Here is a 16,648-nt window from a genome sequence, read left to right on the forward strand (position 1 = left end):
CATCCGAGAGCCATCCTTCCATCCAGTGTGGACTCTGGGTTTGGTGCATTTTGCAAGTTTGCCTACCTAACAGGTTAAACTCATCTGTGCACAGACATCAGCTCTTCTGCATTGAATGGTCCCATCTCCTGGAGCGTGAACCCACGCATGGTGATGAGATGTGCTCCTCCCAGCCAGGGCTTCCTCCCCACCCAGTGATGGAGGTCTGCTCTCTCCCTAATTCATGCCATGTGGCACAGTCCTTATGAGGGAGCCCTCTGTGGTTGCTCTGATGTGAATTCTAGCCTTTGTGAGATGCTAGCCTCCCTATGCTCTCCCAGCATCCTCATTGGTGATATGCCCACTCATGGGGTTAATTTTTCTACTGGGATAGAATTTACATCCCATAAGATCACCCTCTGTACAGTGTACAATTCCGTGGTGTTTAGTCATTCATAATGTTGTGAACCATCACCACTTTCTAATTCCAGAATATTTTCATCATATCATCCCCCAAAGAAACCCTGTACCCTTAGCAGTCATTCCCTGTGCCCCCTCCTCCCAGCCACTGGCAACCACTAGTCTAATTTCTGTCTCTAACCATTTGCCTCTTCTGGGTATTTCATAGAAATGGAATCAGACAATATGTGGCCTTTTGCGTCTGGTTTTTTTCACTTAGCATAATGTTTTCAAGGTCCATCCATGTTGCAGCACAAATCCTTCCTTTTCATAGCTAAATAATAACCTGTTGTGTGGAGACTTATCTGTTCATCAGCTGACAGACATTAGGTATTTCTACTTCGTGGATACTGTGAATAATGCTGCAGTGAACATTGACATACAAGTTTTTGTGTGGATATATGATTTTTATTGTCTTGGGTGAACTGCTGGGTTATGGGAATTCTCTGTTTAACTTCCTGAGGACCTGCCATGCTGTTTCCACAGCAACTGCACTGTTTTACATCCCCACCAGCAGTGGAGGAGGGTTCCAATCTCTCCACATCCTCACCAACACTTACTATTATCTTTTTGATAATAACCATCCTCGTGGGTGTGAAGTGGCATCTCATTGTGACTTTGATTTGCATTTCCCTGATGATTAACCATGTCGAGCGGCTTTTCACGTGCTTCTTGGTCATTTGTATCTTATCTCTTCTTTGAAGAAATGTCTATTCATATCCTTTGCCCATTTCAAACATTGGGCTATGTGTCTTTCTGTGGTGGTCATTGGATTACTCAGAGGATAGAATGGGGGAATGTGGTAACACGTATAACCCAAGGCCAGCACATGGTAAGCACCTACTGAACGTGGCCGCTCTTGTTTATAAGCTATAATGTGAATGTGACATCTCAGGAGTACAGGGCCCATCTGTGAAGAGAATTCAGAAAGAAGGAGCAGAGCGGAGGCAGTGTGTCACTTCTGTAACTTCCTGGAGGCCCGAGGAGCCTCCGGGAGACACCGAGCTGTCTTGTGGGGCCTCCTCAGAGGAAGTGCTCAAAGAGATGACGCAGGAAGAGGACTTGAGTGACACACTGTGGCGGTGGCTGCTGGGACCAGGGTTCAGTGCCTGGAAACCTGAGGGAGAAAGTGGCCTGTGCGTGGGAGGTGAGGTCAGTGCTGGTGGCCGCAGCGGGCCTGGGCCCCATGGGAGGTGGCGAGAACAAGCGTCAGCAGACCAGGTCCCTCCTCCCTGGCCTGCTCATTGTACATTCCCCTGCCCGTTAATTAGAAAAACATTGTATTCCCATGTACCGGGACCCAAATGGTTTAGGTTCAATTATGTATTACAAATAACACCTCTTCTGGTGTTTAATGCTGACTCTGGGACTCCAGGTTACCCTTCTAATTAGATTTCCTCCTCTCACGTTGCTCAGTCTTCACAGTTGATTTTTCCAGACAGCAATGGGTATGTTGTCTGGATTATGTTTTAGAGTAGTAGTTATAAAAGATGATTTAACTCTAAATATTTTCCATGTAAGAGTCTCTCTGTGTGTGAATACACACACACACACACACACACACATACACACACACTAGAGGCCCGGTGCACAAAATTTGTGCACAGGTAGGGTCCTTAGGCCTGACCAGTGATCAGGGCAGATCTGTGGGGCGACCAGTGGGGCAATGTGGTGGTGGGGGGCCACTGGCACCTGCCTTGGCTGGCCTGGGGCCTGTGGGCTGGGAGCAGCTCCTGCATTGAGCATCTGCCCCCTGATGGTGAGTGCACATCATAGTGACCAGTTGTTCCACCAGTCATTCTGCCATTTGGTCGATTTGCATATTAGGCTTTTATTATATAGGATATATATAGTATCTGTGTGTGTGTGTGTGTGTGTGTGTGTGTATATGTATATATATATATATATATATATATATATATATATATATATATATATGCATTCTGTGTATAGGCATGTACATGTGTATGCATATAGGACCAGACTGAAATGCAGCTGCTGGTGGAAGAAGCTGGGGAGTGCCCCCTCCACTTCCCTGTGAGCCCCCAGCACCCCATGGTATGCAGTCTGGAATGACTGCTCCCCTGTGGGTTGTGTGCGTGTGCGTCAGTTTCCCTTGAAGATCTAAACTGATTTGGCCCCAGGAACACGGTATCTGCCCCAGGCACTGGGGCGGCTGAGATGTGACTGTCCAGGGCAAAGTGTCCCTCTTCCTCTTGTACTTGCTTTTGATCTATTTACGTCATGTGGAGCTGCTTCATTGTTTCAGTGTTTCTGGAACATCTTTGAAAAAGTCATAAAGGGCCTTCCTGTTCTGTGCGGCTGTCTCTGTCCCTCTCCTTGTGACTATGTTCTTCCTTTCTGCCTACAAGCTAATGTTTTGGCCCTGCTCAACCTCTTCCACAAATTAGCTGCCCTCAGCCGCTTAAGAGGCGGTTCTTGTCCTGCCCTCATTTGCGTGTTCCCAGGAAGAAGTGTCATTAGAACTAGAGGTGAAAGATAAAAGCACAGTAGGGTTCCAGCTATTTGGCATTAGTCTGGCAGGCTCTGAGGAGGAGTGGAGGCTGGAGGTGATGGGGCTGGGGCAGACATACCAATAGCAAAACATATGAAAAAAAGAAATACCGATAGCAAAACATATGAGAACATGTTCAACCTTTCTCATAAAGCAAGCTATCACCTCTCAGATTTGCAAAGATTGAAATGTCTGATAACAGTCAGTTGGCAGGGTGTGGGGAAATAGACACTTTCATATCCGGTTAGCGGAACAAAGAGTGACACCATCTCATTGGGAGGCGATTGCTAGTTTCTATCAGAATAGAGCCCTATCCTTTAGCTCAGCTGTTCTTCCCAGTGATTAGTCCAGGATCACCAGGAATCTCAGCGTGGAGTATTTAGTGTGGTCAGGAAGGAGGTGGGAGTGCTATTCTAAATGTTTTTCTTATATCAATTCACTAGTCTGCACGACAACAGTAGATCCCATTGTTGACCCTGGGTTTACTGATGGGGAAACTGAACTTTGAACTCACCAATATACACAAGGTATAGGAACAGATATGTTCGCGGCAGCATTATTTACAATAATAAAAAGCATGGTCTAGTCAAGTAAATGATTGTATAGTCTAAAGGTGGAACATAACTTGGGAAGACTTCTAAGATTTTTTGTTTTGTTTTTTTTTGGTGAAAAAAAGTATGGTTTTGGCACTGGTCAGTGTGGCTCAGTTGGTTGGAGTGTTGACCCGTGCACGGAAAGGTTAAGGCTCAATTCCTGGTCAGGGCACACATGGGAAGAGGCCAATCACTGTTTCTCTCATACATTGATCTCTCTCTCTCTCTTTCTTTGTCTTTCTCTCTCTCTCTATTCTCTTCTCTCTAAAATGAGTAAAACATATTCTCTGCTGAAGATTAAAAAGAAAAAAGCACACTTCTGAACAACAAATATTGTATAGTATTATTTGCATTTAAAAAGACATGCATCTACCCCAGCTGGCATGGCTCAGTGATTGAGCTTTGACCTATGAACCAGATCATCATGGTTCGAATCCCAGTCAGGGCATATGCCCAGGTTGCGGGCTCAGTCCCAGTGTGGGGCATGCAGGAGGCAGCCGATCAATGATTCTCTCTCATCATTGATGTTTCTGTCTCTCTCTCTCCCTCTCTCTTCCCCTCTGAAATAAATAAAAACATATTTAAAAATAAAAAAACAAAAAGTTTGTGTGCATGTTTAAAAGTTCTGGAATGATTTACAAAAGGGGGCGGTAAATCTAAGAAGCTGGACTTACAGGAGAAGGGGTAGGAGACATTTGCTTTTTATTTTTTATCTTTCTATATGGTCTTAAAATTTTAAGACAAGTGTATAATTTTAAAAATCTAGTTAGACAGTAACACATATGAAAGCTTAGTGAAGTGCCAGGCACACAAGCAAGGCTAAATAAGTGAAAATCCAGGCGCATAAGCAAGGCTAAATAAGTGAAATTTTTGTAATGAGGTATTTATTCATTGTCTTGATCCCAGAAATAAAATGAGTTTCTGTGAGTTGGAGTGTGGTCCCCACCTAGAGGTTCAGCAGGAGTGAGTGGTTCAAGGTTCTTGAGAATCTCAAGTGGAGGAAATGGGGGGAGATTATGGTGGATGAGAACAGACCAGCAGTTTCAACTAAGTGTTCCCTGAAACTCCCCACGCCTCTGGCCCAGCTGGACCACCCCCAATGTGTTCTCCCAAGATGCTCAGACTTGACAACTTATCTTACTCTCAAAGGTATTAGGAAAGTAAAAAGTATCTCCTCCTCATCATCATCCTTTCCCTCACATTGGGGACTCCTGAACAAAAGGAAAGTGGAGCTTCTAGAAAGAGAAGAGAATCCAGGGCCCCTGACTCTTCCGCATTAGAAGCAATCCTAAGGCTCACTCACCAGCTGTTGAGGAAAATCCAGGTCGCTGATGGGATGGTGGCTAACCTTTGGGAGTATGAACTTATGGGGCCAACTGTCCAGGGACAGGCCACAGGGTGGGAGGGTAGCTCAGGAGGAGGGAGGTGCTCCACCCAGAGCCTCTCCTTGGTCATTGTGGTCCTCTCTGTGGCTGTGTCTGACACCATTCAGCATGTCCCCACCTTGTTTAGCCCCATGGAGTCTTATTTACATTTGAAACATCCCATCTGGCTCTGTTCTTTGGCCAACATGACAGCTCCAAGGTTGTGGAAACCCTTCCAGCTGGTGGATGGCTTTAGCTCAGACCACGGAGCTGTCAAGCACCAATGTAAATCATGCCCCAACGACCCCCCTGCCTTTTCCTCACGCTCCACTGGATGTCAGGGCTGATCACCCCTCAGAACAGTCAGCTCCAAAGTTCAGAGACTTCACATTCAGACTCCTCGAGCCATGTCAGGAATTCTTGTCATTTCAGGTACCAGAAAAATGTTCCTGCGTGGGTTCTAATAAGGTCTTTGGTCTATTTCAGGTATCGGAATTGCGTTTACACTTACAGGATTCTGCCCAACGAAGATGATAAATTCACTGTTCAGGTAAGCCCGTAATAAACCTAGAAATCTGAGCTGATTAGAGCCTATGTTGGTGGAGAAAGAGTGAAAAAGAGGGAGAAGAGAAGGGGCCCCAGGTAGCCTAGACAGGAGGGCCTGGCTGAGCCTGTCTTCCTCCTAGAACTCCATGGGTGGGAGTGGCTTAGCAGGGGAACTGTGACCCTGCTCTGTGACATGACGGAGCAGGCATAATAGACATTATTTGCATTCATGGGTGTGAAGGGGAAACAATGGTAAAGAAGGACCCAGAAGTGAAGGAAAGTTAGCTGCTGTGGCTCCTGCATTATTTTCTTCTGTGGCTGAAAGGAGTGAGAGTCAGTGGACCAGGAAGGAGAAAAGGAGGGGAACTTGCAGGAGAATAGACCGCCCTTTCCAAGGGGCTAGAAGGTTGCCCAGAGGATTAGCATGAAACAGCACCTGAAAAAGTACTTTCCATTTGTAGAGGTCTGTCTTGTCAAAGGTTGACGGATGCTCGTGGCATCAGATGCACCATGTAAAGTCCGAGTGTGTAAAACTGGCTGTGAGATGTCAGAGAAAAACCAGTGGGCGCCAGTCCAAGTCGGGAGGACCACCCTACTCTCAGTTTGTGTGACAAACAGCAGGGCTTTGTGTGACCACAGTGCATGACAACTGAATGATGTGGAGGCCAGGGGAGCTATTTTTATCTGGCTGCATGAAGAGAGCAGGGGGTGGGCAGAATGAAGGTGGTGACACTCTCAGTGTCCTCAGTGGGGGAAGAGGAGTCACTCCTGGCTCATTGGACTAAGGCCAAGTGCACCCACATGGCAGCCAGAGCAGCCAGGATAGACAAGAGTTGGGACACTGTGTCATGGAGGAGCAGTGACAGGGTCTGCGGGGTTTAGTTAAAAAGAAAATGGAAGTGGAAGGGAAACAACCCCTGATTCCAGAATGGTAAGGGGATGGTGCATTTTGTGCAGGACTAAGATGCAGTAATACAAACAGAGCTGGCCTCAAGGGCAGGACCCTGTCACTGTTGAATAGAATGCCTCTAAGGAGGCTAGTTCTGTGGATCAGAGGAATCGCTTGGATCAATGAGCCATTTGGGACCGAGAGTGAGACCTGGAGAGTCATGCTTGAGCCACACAGGTAGTCATGAAGCTGTCTTCTCAGTAGTCAGGAGCTGTTTGCTGCACAACTTCCATGGGAGATGCAAGTTTGGGCTCAAGCGGAATTGCTCCACCTGATCAAGGTCAGGCTGAGCATTGCTTCTGGCTTCTGCCTCCCTCCTATCTGTGCATCTGCACCAGTATCTAAAGAGTATCCATTTCAATGTCTTAGCTAGTCTGGGACACCCATATGTCTTGGCCTGCTCCCCAGAAACAAATGTTGGCACGCCTGGTACACGACCATCCTTTCAAGTACTTGCTGGCGTTAAAACAGTCATCTCCCACATGGGCTTCACCTTCCAGGGATGTGGCCAGCGAGGGGAGGGCTGCATGGGGCAGGCAGTGTGCCTCGATGGCCTCTTGGCTGGGTGGCATCCTTGATAGGTGCTTTGATGAAAGGAGTCTAAACTCTCTTAAGTTAAAAGTTGGTTGATGTGTTTGATCTTTTTCCCCTTGTGGTTTGTTCTATTCCTTCAAAGTAAAGAAGACTTTAATTATGACTAGGCCTTAAGCTGGAAAAGACGTGACTTTGCACCCAGGGCTTGTAAATGTTAGACTCTGTCTAGCATCTGTTTCCTCTCATCTCCACGCATTGTGTGTTCCTGTGAATTGCTGCCAGTCCTGCAGCAGCTTCAGGATCAGGGGGCCTCACTAGGTTTTGGGGGTTGCAAAGAACAAAGACTCGGTTTGGCTAACTCATGTAAGGGGTGGGAGGCCTTTGCGGGGGATGCACAGAGCAAGGAGGGAGAAGGCCTGGGACCAGAAGGGTTTGGGGCCCCACACCGCACATGCTACCTGCCACAACTCAGCCCTTCTCTGTGGGTCTGCTCTTCTCCCACTAATAGGCTCACTTCTCAGTTCCCAGTCCCAAGAGGGACTATGGTTCGATTTTCTATGTGGGCCACTCAGAGGCCACAAGTCTGTGCAAAAATCAGTTGTCTTGAAGCAGGTGCCCACCCACCACTCTGAGATGGAGGTAGAGTTGTGGGGGCAGAGTGTGGTTACCTGAGGCCCACACTCGGTCAGGGTGATGGGCAGGCAGGTTTCCTAGGAGAGCTGTGGCTCTGCTGGACATGTCTGCTCCTGGCCCCAGCACTGGGCCTGTGACCTCCTTGGTGGCCAACACCGACTAACCAGGGGACAGCGAGCTGTGGGGGCTAGATGGCCCAAGGAAGTGCCCACCCCTAAGATACACCTTCCTATAAAAAGACAACACCTTACTAAAATAATAGGAGTATATGCCTCCTGGGAGCGAATTAAGGCAGGCATGCAATTAGGCGGAGTCCCATGTTAACGTAAAAACATTCAAACCTGTAAAGAATATTTGTGAGTTTATTTGAGCCAAATTGTCGACAATTGCCGGGAAGCAGTATCTCAACAGATTGGGATAATGCTCCAGAGAATGGTGGTTTTTCATATATTTTTTATACATTGCAATCAAAGGAGGGTGGGTTACATGACGTAGGTGGGTTACATGAAATCCACTGGTGATAGATAAGAGAGGAGGGAGAAAGCAAAACAGGGGGAAACCCTTGGGATTGAATAAAAAGTAAAATGATAGACACATACTTAGGTGGGTGCAGGATAGTTAACAGTCAACAATTAACATGATAACAATAACAATGAAGGAATTTGTGTTATCTGTCCTGGCACCCAAGCACCTTAGGTTGTGCCCCAAGGGGTCTGGAAAAAGGAAAGTTACAAGTTACCCAGACATTTCAAGGATGTGTTATCATAGATGTAAAAAGACAGATAGGCTCAGTTACGGTAAAGGTTGACCTTGTCAGTGAAGATACCAGCCTAGGACGTAACTGCCCACCATAACTGCTCTTAAAGTTTATTTCAGGCCATCCTTTGTGGTTCCTTTAGGTCTCTGAGTTTGCAAGCCCACCTGCAGGCCTTCCCTGAGCTTGTCAGGTTCGCATGCGGCCCCTTTCATCCACACCCAGCTCTGGTGGCGCTTCAGCAGGATCACTGCTTATTTTAACTCGAGTTCCTCTTTTCATGTGGAGGCAAAACCTCATACTCTTTTCTGAGCTTAGCCACAGTTTCTAAACAACTCATTCCTTACACCTGAGTCTGCATGGGCCACCAAATAAAACAAGGCTCCCAAGGTATGAATCTGGCCTGAAACATTGCCAAGTGTGGCACCAAAGGCTCCCATCGCTTTCTTATGTTAATTACCTTAGCTCTTCTCAAGGGGCTGCCCTCTTTCTGTGAAAGCCAGCGCCCCTGCATCTTCATTCTCTGCAGGGCGACCTGGAGAAGTGGGACCACGCACTGTGGCCCATGACAGCCCCATTTCAGACAGGAAGAAGAAGAACCTGACACTGGTGACTTTAGTCTCACTCCACCTTTGCAGACTTATGGAAAATCAGAGCTGGGTGGAAAAGATTAAGCTACTAGTAACTTCACTGGGACCCTTGTTTAAGTACGTTCAGAGCTGAGAGGGCAGGAGGTGGAGGTCACAGCAGCAAGTGTATCCAAACCTGGCTGGGCGTGGGATGCCCTGGGGTAGGATGGACTTGGCCCCAGGAGGACAGGGAGGCAGGCGATGTAGCTTCTCAAGGAGCGAGGCCTCTTTCCCTTCCCACGGTGGAGGTAACCTTTGATCACAAGTGGCGTTTGGTCTTGTGGTGAATCGGAGAGGGACCTGGAGCCAAGATCGGCCCCTCTGTTCCCAGCTGGTTCAATTCCAGATTTTGCCAGTCATGTGGCCGTGGGTGAGGATGTAATCCACTGGAAAGTGGAAGTCACACACACGTGCCTCTCTGAGCATGGGTAAAACACCCAGCCCAGGTGGGTTGGCATGGGGAGCTGCCGCCGCCACCGTGACTGCCTCTATTTGTTGTGAGAGGGAGCCGACATCCAACAAACGATCTCGTCTGCTAACCAGCATAAGTCAGGTCTGTCTCCTGTTCAGGTGAAGAGAGGAAGGGAAATGAGGAGAGAGAGGGAGAAAGAGAATGGGGAGAGGAGAGAAGTAAAGAACAAATGAAAAGAAAAAAGGAGAGGGAAAGAGAAAAGGAAGAAAAGGTGAAGGAAGAAAGAGGGAGGAGTAGAGTGCATGAGGGTTAGGGGCAGTTTTGACAGAAGAGATGGAAATAGGTGTTGGGGCAAAGGCTGGCAGAGAAGGGGGAGGTGGAGGGGAAGGGAGACAGGTGGTATTCTAGAAGATTCTAGGCAGCACCTGGGTGGCAGATTCTGTGGCCAGCAGCTCTGCACCTTGGAGGTCTGTGTTAAGTAGTTATTCAACAACCCCTGTGACCCTCAGACCCAGAGAACCTTCTGGACTAGAGCCTGAGCCGCTGGTCCTCGGGGGTGGGCATCGCTGAGGGCAGGGGAGGCCAGAGGAAGGCAGGGCAGCTCAGCCCCTTAGGCCCGAGTTCCCTGCACCAAGAGTGGGTTTCTTGTAAAACCCAAACTCCTTCCCTGACTGGAAAGGGAAGTGACCTGCTCTTGGAGTCTGGGTCCAGTACAAGCTGCTAGGCTCCCACTGCCTTTTAAAATGACTTCCTGCCCTAGCCGGTTTGGCTCAGTGGATAGAGCGTAGCTTGTGGACTGAAGGGTCCTGGGTTCGATTCTGGTAAAGGGCACATGCCTGGGTTGCAGGCTCAACCCCCAGGAGGGGGTGTGCAGGAGGCAGCCATCAATGATACTCTCTCATCATTGATATTTCTTTCTCTCCCTCTCCCTTCCTCTCTGAAATCAATAAAAATAAATTAATTAAAATAAATAAAATAAAATGACTTCCTCCCTGGGAGACCGAGGACAAATGAGTTTGAGGCAGTACAGCGTCCTGATGGGCCAGCTGGAGCGTGAGTGAGGGGCGGCCACAGGGTTCATGAAGTGGCCTTCAGGTTTGTCACCTAACTGGCTACCCCAAACCCAAAGCCACAAAGTTCATGGGGCCCCTTGAGAAATGAGGCCTCAAAATAATGGAGGCTCTATTCCTACAACCCTGCCCCCCTGGCTTTTTTTTCTGACACCTTTCCTACCAAGAAGAAGAAACAGCAGAAAATAAAAACCAGCCCTAGTCCCCAGTCACGTCAGTATTTGCTGTGAACTTCCTGTCGTTTCTCATTTGAGATCTTATCCAGTATACTAAGTCAAGACGAGAACACACACAGCTTGTGATGCAAGCGTAGGTGAAGAAGGAATTTGAAACTATCAGACGCTTTCGGTATTCTTTCCCAATATAGAAGAAAAGCCAGTGGCTGGAGCCCTGCGTGAGACTCATGACTCAGTTCCTGGTCCCTGATGGCCCCGGGGGCGGGGGGGGGGGGGCTGTCATGTTGCTCTGGGCAGTATGGCTTTCGGAAAGAGACAACAAAACAACTTTCTAAAAGCCGTTCCATCACAAGTGTCCGGGTGGGTAAACGGTTTAGCCATTGTTATTAAACTCAGGAAGAGGGTGGCAGCTGTTATTGTTCTGCGTGGTCACCGAGTGAAGTAAAGATTCCGTACGAGCCCCCGGTGAAGGATGTGGCTCTAACGCACACTTCCTGACATTGCACAAGAGGGGGCAGAAAAGATGCCGGCAACTGCGCCAGGCAGGCAGGCCTCCGAGGAGGCAGGTGGCCCAGCGGGGGTCCCCAGTGGCCAAGCAGTCCCTTTATGCCTTGACTGCCATTTCTGGAAGCCTGCATTTTTATTTGATTTTATTCTATTATTTTGTCAGGTTCTGTTTTCCAAGCTTCTGGATATCTCAAAACATCTTCCAGTTGCCTTCCCATTCAAAAGGGGAATTTGGTGGACAGAAAATCCTTGGGAACCAAGTTATCCCTCAAAATGCCATCCTGGTGCTCCACTGCCTTGAGAAATGTAGTAACATAAATAGCCGCAAAGGCAAAATCCAATGCATCGCAGGGAGCCAGGTTTTTTCCTGCCCTGAAGCTGGTGGGGGTTCCTTTCCATCCCTGTCATTTTCCCTGTCATTGCTAGTTCCTGGAATGTGTTGAGCCTGTTTGCTTTGCAAACTTGGGTCTGGCTTTGGCTCAGAGGACTTTCCTTCTGTCTGGTCTTTGTGTACATTTCTATTCCAGTCCTTCTGCTTTCCATTTGCCATCCTACCTACAAACGACGGTCTTTACTCCCCCGTCCCCACCCCCCGCCATCTTGTCCCTGCTTCTCAGGCTCCGAGCCTCTGGCTCACCTCACTCCAGGACCTGGACCCATTTCCTCTTTGTTGCCCAAAACAGATCTCACCCGGCGCCCACGCCAGCTGTGGTTGGTGGGTTTAGGCACAGGATTAGGATGCAGTTGTAACCAATGAGATGTGAAGGGAAAGTTCTGCAGGGCTTCTGGTAAAGGTTGATTTGTCTCAGGTGAAACGGTCCCTTTTCTCCCTCTGGAAGCCGTCACAGGAGGTGATGGCTGGGGCTGCCGCTGCCGTCTTGCAAGCACAAGGGCAGGGGCTTGGAGAGTGAGGCAATAAGCAGAGGGCAGAGCAGAAAGATGAAATGAGCCTGAGTCCTCAATGATGCCACTGAATTAATGGAACAGAATTCGCCAGCCTGGCCGCTGCCCTGCCTCCAGACTTCCTGTTTGTGAGATAATGGATTCCTTTTTTGTTCAAGTAGCCAAATTAGGGTTTTCTGTTACCTGCTGCTAAAAGTATCCTAAGGCACAAAGGCTTGGATTATCCTATGGGAATTTCAGAGCAGAAAATGAAAATTTAAATTGGACATCAAGTGTCACTGCACCACAAGTCATGGTCTGGCACCCATAGTTCCTGACTTTCTTCTCTCCGAGGCTGTGGCCTGCACCATGCTGCCGGGACCATTGCCACCTCCCGGATATTCCCTCCGATGTGTCTGATGTGTCTCTAGGCCAAACATTCTGGGGGGGTGAGGGGGAGGGGGTTAATATTCCTTTCTCCAACTCTAGCCAGAAAAAGCTCAAAAAACAATAAATATTTTAGCGATTACTTATTGCAGAATGGTTTAACATCTCCTGTCAAGGTCACCCTTCAAGATCAGGTTCTGGGGCCCTAGCCAGTTTGGCTCAGTGGGTAGAGCATTGGCCTGTGGACTCAAGGGTCCTGGGTTTGATGCCAGTCTAGGGCACATGCCCGGGTTGCGGGCTCGATCCCCAGTAGGGGACGTGCAGGAAGCAGCCAATTAATGATTCTCTCTCATCACTGATGTGTGTGTTTTTTTCTCTCTCTCCCTTCCTCTCTGAAATCAATATATATATTTTTTAAATTAAAAAAAAAGATCAGGTTCTGGGCCTTGGCCAGGTAGCTTAATTGGTTAGAGTATCATCCCAATACACCAAGATTGTGGGCTTGATCCCTGGTCAGGGCGCATACAAGAAGCAACCGATGAATGCATAAATAAGTGGAACAACAAACCAATGTTTCTCTCCCCCACGCTCTTTCTCTCTCTTCCTCCCTCTCTCTTTCTAAAATCAATTTTTAAAAAAATCAGGTTCTGGGTCTAAACTTCAGATATGCAAGAGGCTGCTTAAAGTTGCCCAACAGAAGAGAATCTTTCCTCTAAGAAAAGACCTCACCCGAGAGGCCTTCCCTGTCCCTCCCTAACCCCTCACCTGCTCTCTCTTCTTCATGGCACTTGTAACTACCTAATTTATATACTTAGTACTTGATGTGTTTATTGTCTGCCCTAGAACTGCTCCTGATATAGGGTGGCACTCTGTAAATATTTACTGAATGAATTAATTCTGCTGCCCCCTTAAGAATTTAGAAAAATCTGCATGTTTCATTCAACGTTATGACTTGTTTTCCCTTGTTTCGTTTATCATTCTTTTGTTGTTGTTAATTCTCACTGGAGGATAGTTTTCCATTTATTTATTTATTTATTTATTTATTTATTTATTTATTTGAGAGAGTAGAAGGGAAGGGGAGAGACAGAGAGAGAGAAACATCCATGTGAGAAAGATACATCAATTGGTTGCCCCTGGCCAGGTCTGGGGATTGAGCCTGCAACTGAGGTACCTGCCCTTGACTGGAATCGAACCCATGACCCTCCAGTCCATGGGCTGGCACTCTACCCATTGAGCCAAACCAATCACCAAAGTGTCCGCCGCATCTGTCGCCTTGTTGCTCTTGTTTCTCGTGCCTTGGTTGGTTTCCTCTGCATTCTGGGCTCAGTGCTCTGGTCCAAAGTCTCGCTTGTGCTCTCACTCCCTCCGACGTGGGTTTTGATTTTGACGTTGAGCTTTTCATTTTGGTGCCAGCCTGCCTTATGTGGCCAACGCCCTCTGTAACTGGCCCTGCTGTCTGTCATCTTTCCTGTGGGTTTTTAGTCCTGGGTATTAAAGGCTTTGCCTTTTCACATCCACACGAGGATGTCAGCTGCTTCCCAGCATGTTTTACTAGTTCCTGCGCAGCATTTTCAGAGAAGGCTTTCTCCGGTCTCATTCTCCCTGGCCTCCGTTTCCTCCTCTGAAATATTGGGGTAATGGTAGTGCTTCTCATGTAGGGAGGTTCCCAGGACCAAAGCCAGGGTTTACGTGAAGCACATAGTGCAGTGCCTGACACATGACTCAATGAATCATTGTTGAGTAATCAATGAATATGCCTGCTCATTGGGTCTATGTCATCCCATCTTTGAAGGACTGGGGAAGACAGAGGCAGGGGACAGGGTAGGGGTTGGTGCCAGGGGTCTCAGTAGGCAGCAGTAAGAGAGACCCTTGAGGATACCCAGGGGTTCAGAGGTAGGATCCCAAAGCTCTCAGGGGGGGCCCACCTCATTATCCCTTTTCATCATTGCTCTCACTTATTGAGCCCTCTTTATTAGGAGCCAGACACTTGCTCCTAATATACACTCTTTAACTGAATACTGTGAAGGAGGTATTATCATTATTCTCATTTTAAATACAAGGGAACTCAGGCTCAGATGGGCAAACACTGTTTGCTTGGTTCATAAAACAAGCCAGTGACCTGCCATGTTATGGCCAAGGGTCAGACCACTGTCCCCCTCCTTGGCTTGGCCCTTGATCATTGAGGTGCCACAGCTGGAAGGTGAATGCCAGATTGGGTCTGGTGCCGCTCTCACATGTGGCTGCTGGCCTTTGGTACCCGAGCCACAGAAGGCTGGGGCCAGCTGTGGAAGCAGCTGTGAGCTGTATGGTATTTGAGCCATTAGCCTTCTTGAATGAGGCTCAAGATGGCCCTACTCTTAAGCTGAGTCCAGTCAGGGTATAGCTGCATCTCCTGACCATATTCCTTGAGGGTTAGCATGACTTAGCTCCGAGATTCCCCGGAGCTACCTGTCATCTGCTCATTCATTCAGAAAATATTAGTTGGGCACTGGTGATACGATAACCTTATAGACACAGTTCTTGCCCTCAAGGGACATTCAGCTGAGAAACTGAAGACAAGTAATTATCAAGATCATCCCCTAAGCCCTAGCCAGTTTTACTCAGTGGATAGAGCGTTGGCCTGTGAACCAAAGGGTCCTGGGTTCGATTCAGGTCAAGGGCACATACCTTGGTTACAGGCCCCTCCACAGACGCATGCAGGAGGCAATCAATTGATGTGTTTCTCTCACATTGATATTTCTCTCTGTCTTTCCCTCTCTCTTCCACTCTTTCTAAAAATCAATAGAAAAATATCCTTGGGAGAGGATTAAAAAAAAAAAGATTATCCCCTGAACCCCAGATCTATATAGCTTGAAGTAGAGGTGATCAGTTAGTCATTTTTACAAAGAGATTCACCATAAGAGACTAGGAAGTTCCCAAAGTCCCTTCATTTTCGGCTGTTCTCTGGGAGGCTGACGGCCCATCCGAGTGTCTGCCTGTCTGTCCACCATAATTTGGCTCCCTCATGACTTGGGAGAAAGGGTTCTGAAATCTTGAAATGAAGAAATGTGCTTTCTAAAATCCAATGTCTCTAGCAAATGTACACTCTTAAGTCTCTAAGAAGAGGCCTTAGCACCTGATATTGGGACAAGGACAGGACATGAGGACATAGTCCTGGGCTTTAAAGAGGGAAACCAGACATCAAACAAGTAGATTAAAGGTTACTCAGAAATCTGCAGGAAAGACCACTTGTTGCTCAGGAAACCAGACAATAGAATGGTTCTCTCCTCCTGGGAAGACATTGAGGAGATAGTTACCCCCATGAACAGAAATTCCTCCCTGCCCAGGGATCTTAGCATTTGCTCTGACCTCTGCCTAGAACTATGACCCCCAGATCACCATGTGCCTGACTGCCCTGATGTTACTCCCAGGTCTCCCCATATAAAGTCATGCCCTGCCCCGAATATCATTCTCCATTATACACCTATTTATTTTTCTTCCTAGTCCTTAACACTGTCTGCATCAGTATTAGTTTCCTGTTGCCACTGTAGCAAATTACCACACAGGTAGTGGTTTAAAAACAGCACAAGTGTATTATCTTAGTTCTGGGGACTGAAAGTTGGAAATGGGTCATACTGGGCTAAATCAGGTGTTGGCAAGACTGAGCCTTTCTGGAGGCTCAGGGGCAGATTTGTTTTCTTGCCTTTTCCAGTTTCTAGGGGCCACCTGCACTCCTTGGCTCGTGACCCCTTTCTCCACCTTCCAAGCCAGGCCATCTCCCTGGTTCTGCAGCTCCTGCAAGAGCATCTGGCACATAGCAGGTGCTCAATAAATATTGGCTGAATGGTTGAATGAAGGGGTAAATTTGTAATGTGAGCAAGGGAGGAAAGGTCTCCATTTCTTCACTTCTAAAAGGAAGGCAGTGGACTGGAGACCTCAAAGGCCTCATGCTCTGAATGGCTGTGATTCCTCCTGTAACAATGACATCAACAAAGACTTACGAGGGTGCCTGTTTCATAATCTGCTCTGCGGCTTCGGGCACAGTGACTGCCATAGGGATAGGGTCTGGGGTGAAGTGAGGGCAGCAGGAGAGTGTGGGGGTGAGCTGCAGAGTTCATTAAGGGGCCGCGCCAGGCTTCAGCTCCCCCGAGGCAGCTCCTCCCCAGGCTGACTCCCAGGAGAGGACTCAGAGCTTGTCTGCCAGCTGTCACTTCTGTCTGCCAGAGTACCTAGAGAGTTTCACAAAAAGAAAAGAAGCAAGCATCTTGGGGATATGTAGC

The 16,648-nt window shown here is 47.9% G+C and overlaps 1 protein-coding gene across 1 annotated transcript in view; it reads left to right on the forward strand.

Annotated features, from left to right (window-relative positions):
• INPP5D (inositol polyphosphate-5-phosphatase D) overlaps positions 1–16,648 on the forward strand; it is a 94,678-nt gene that overhangs the window by 4,920 nt on the left and 73,110 nt on the right. Inside the window, exon 2 of the mRNA XM_081095252.1 lies at positions 5,397–5,460. Within this exon, the coding sequence (XP_080951378.1) occupies positions 5,397–5,460 (64 nt within the window). The remainder of the gene's footprint in view (positions 1–5,396; positions 5,461–16,648) is intronic.

This window comes from Myotis nattereri (genome assembly GCF_964212035.1).
Source record: "Myotis nattereri genome assembly, chromosome: 7".
Taxonomy (NCBI): domain Eukaryota; kingdom Metazoa; phylum Chordata; class Mammalia; order Chiroptera; family Vespertilionidae; genus Myotis; species Myotis nattereri.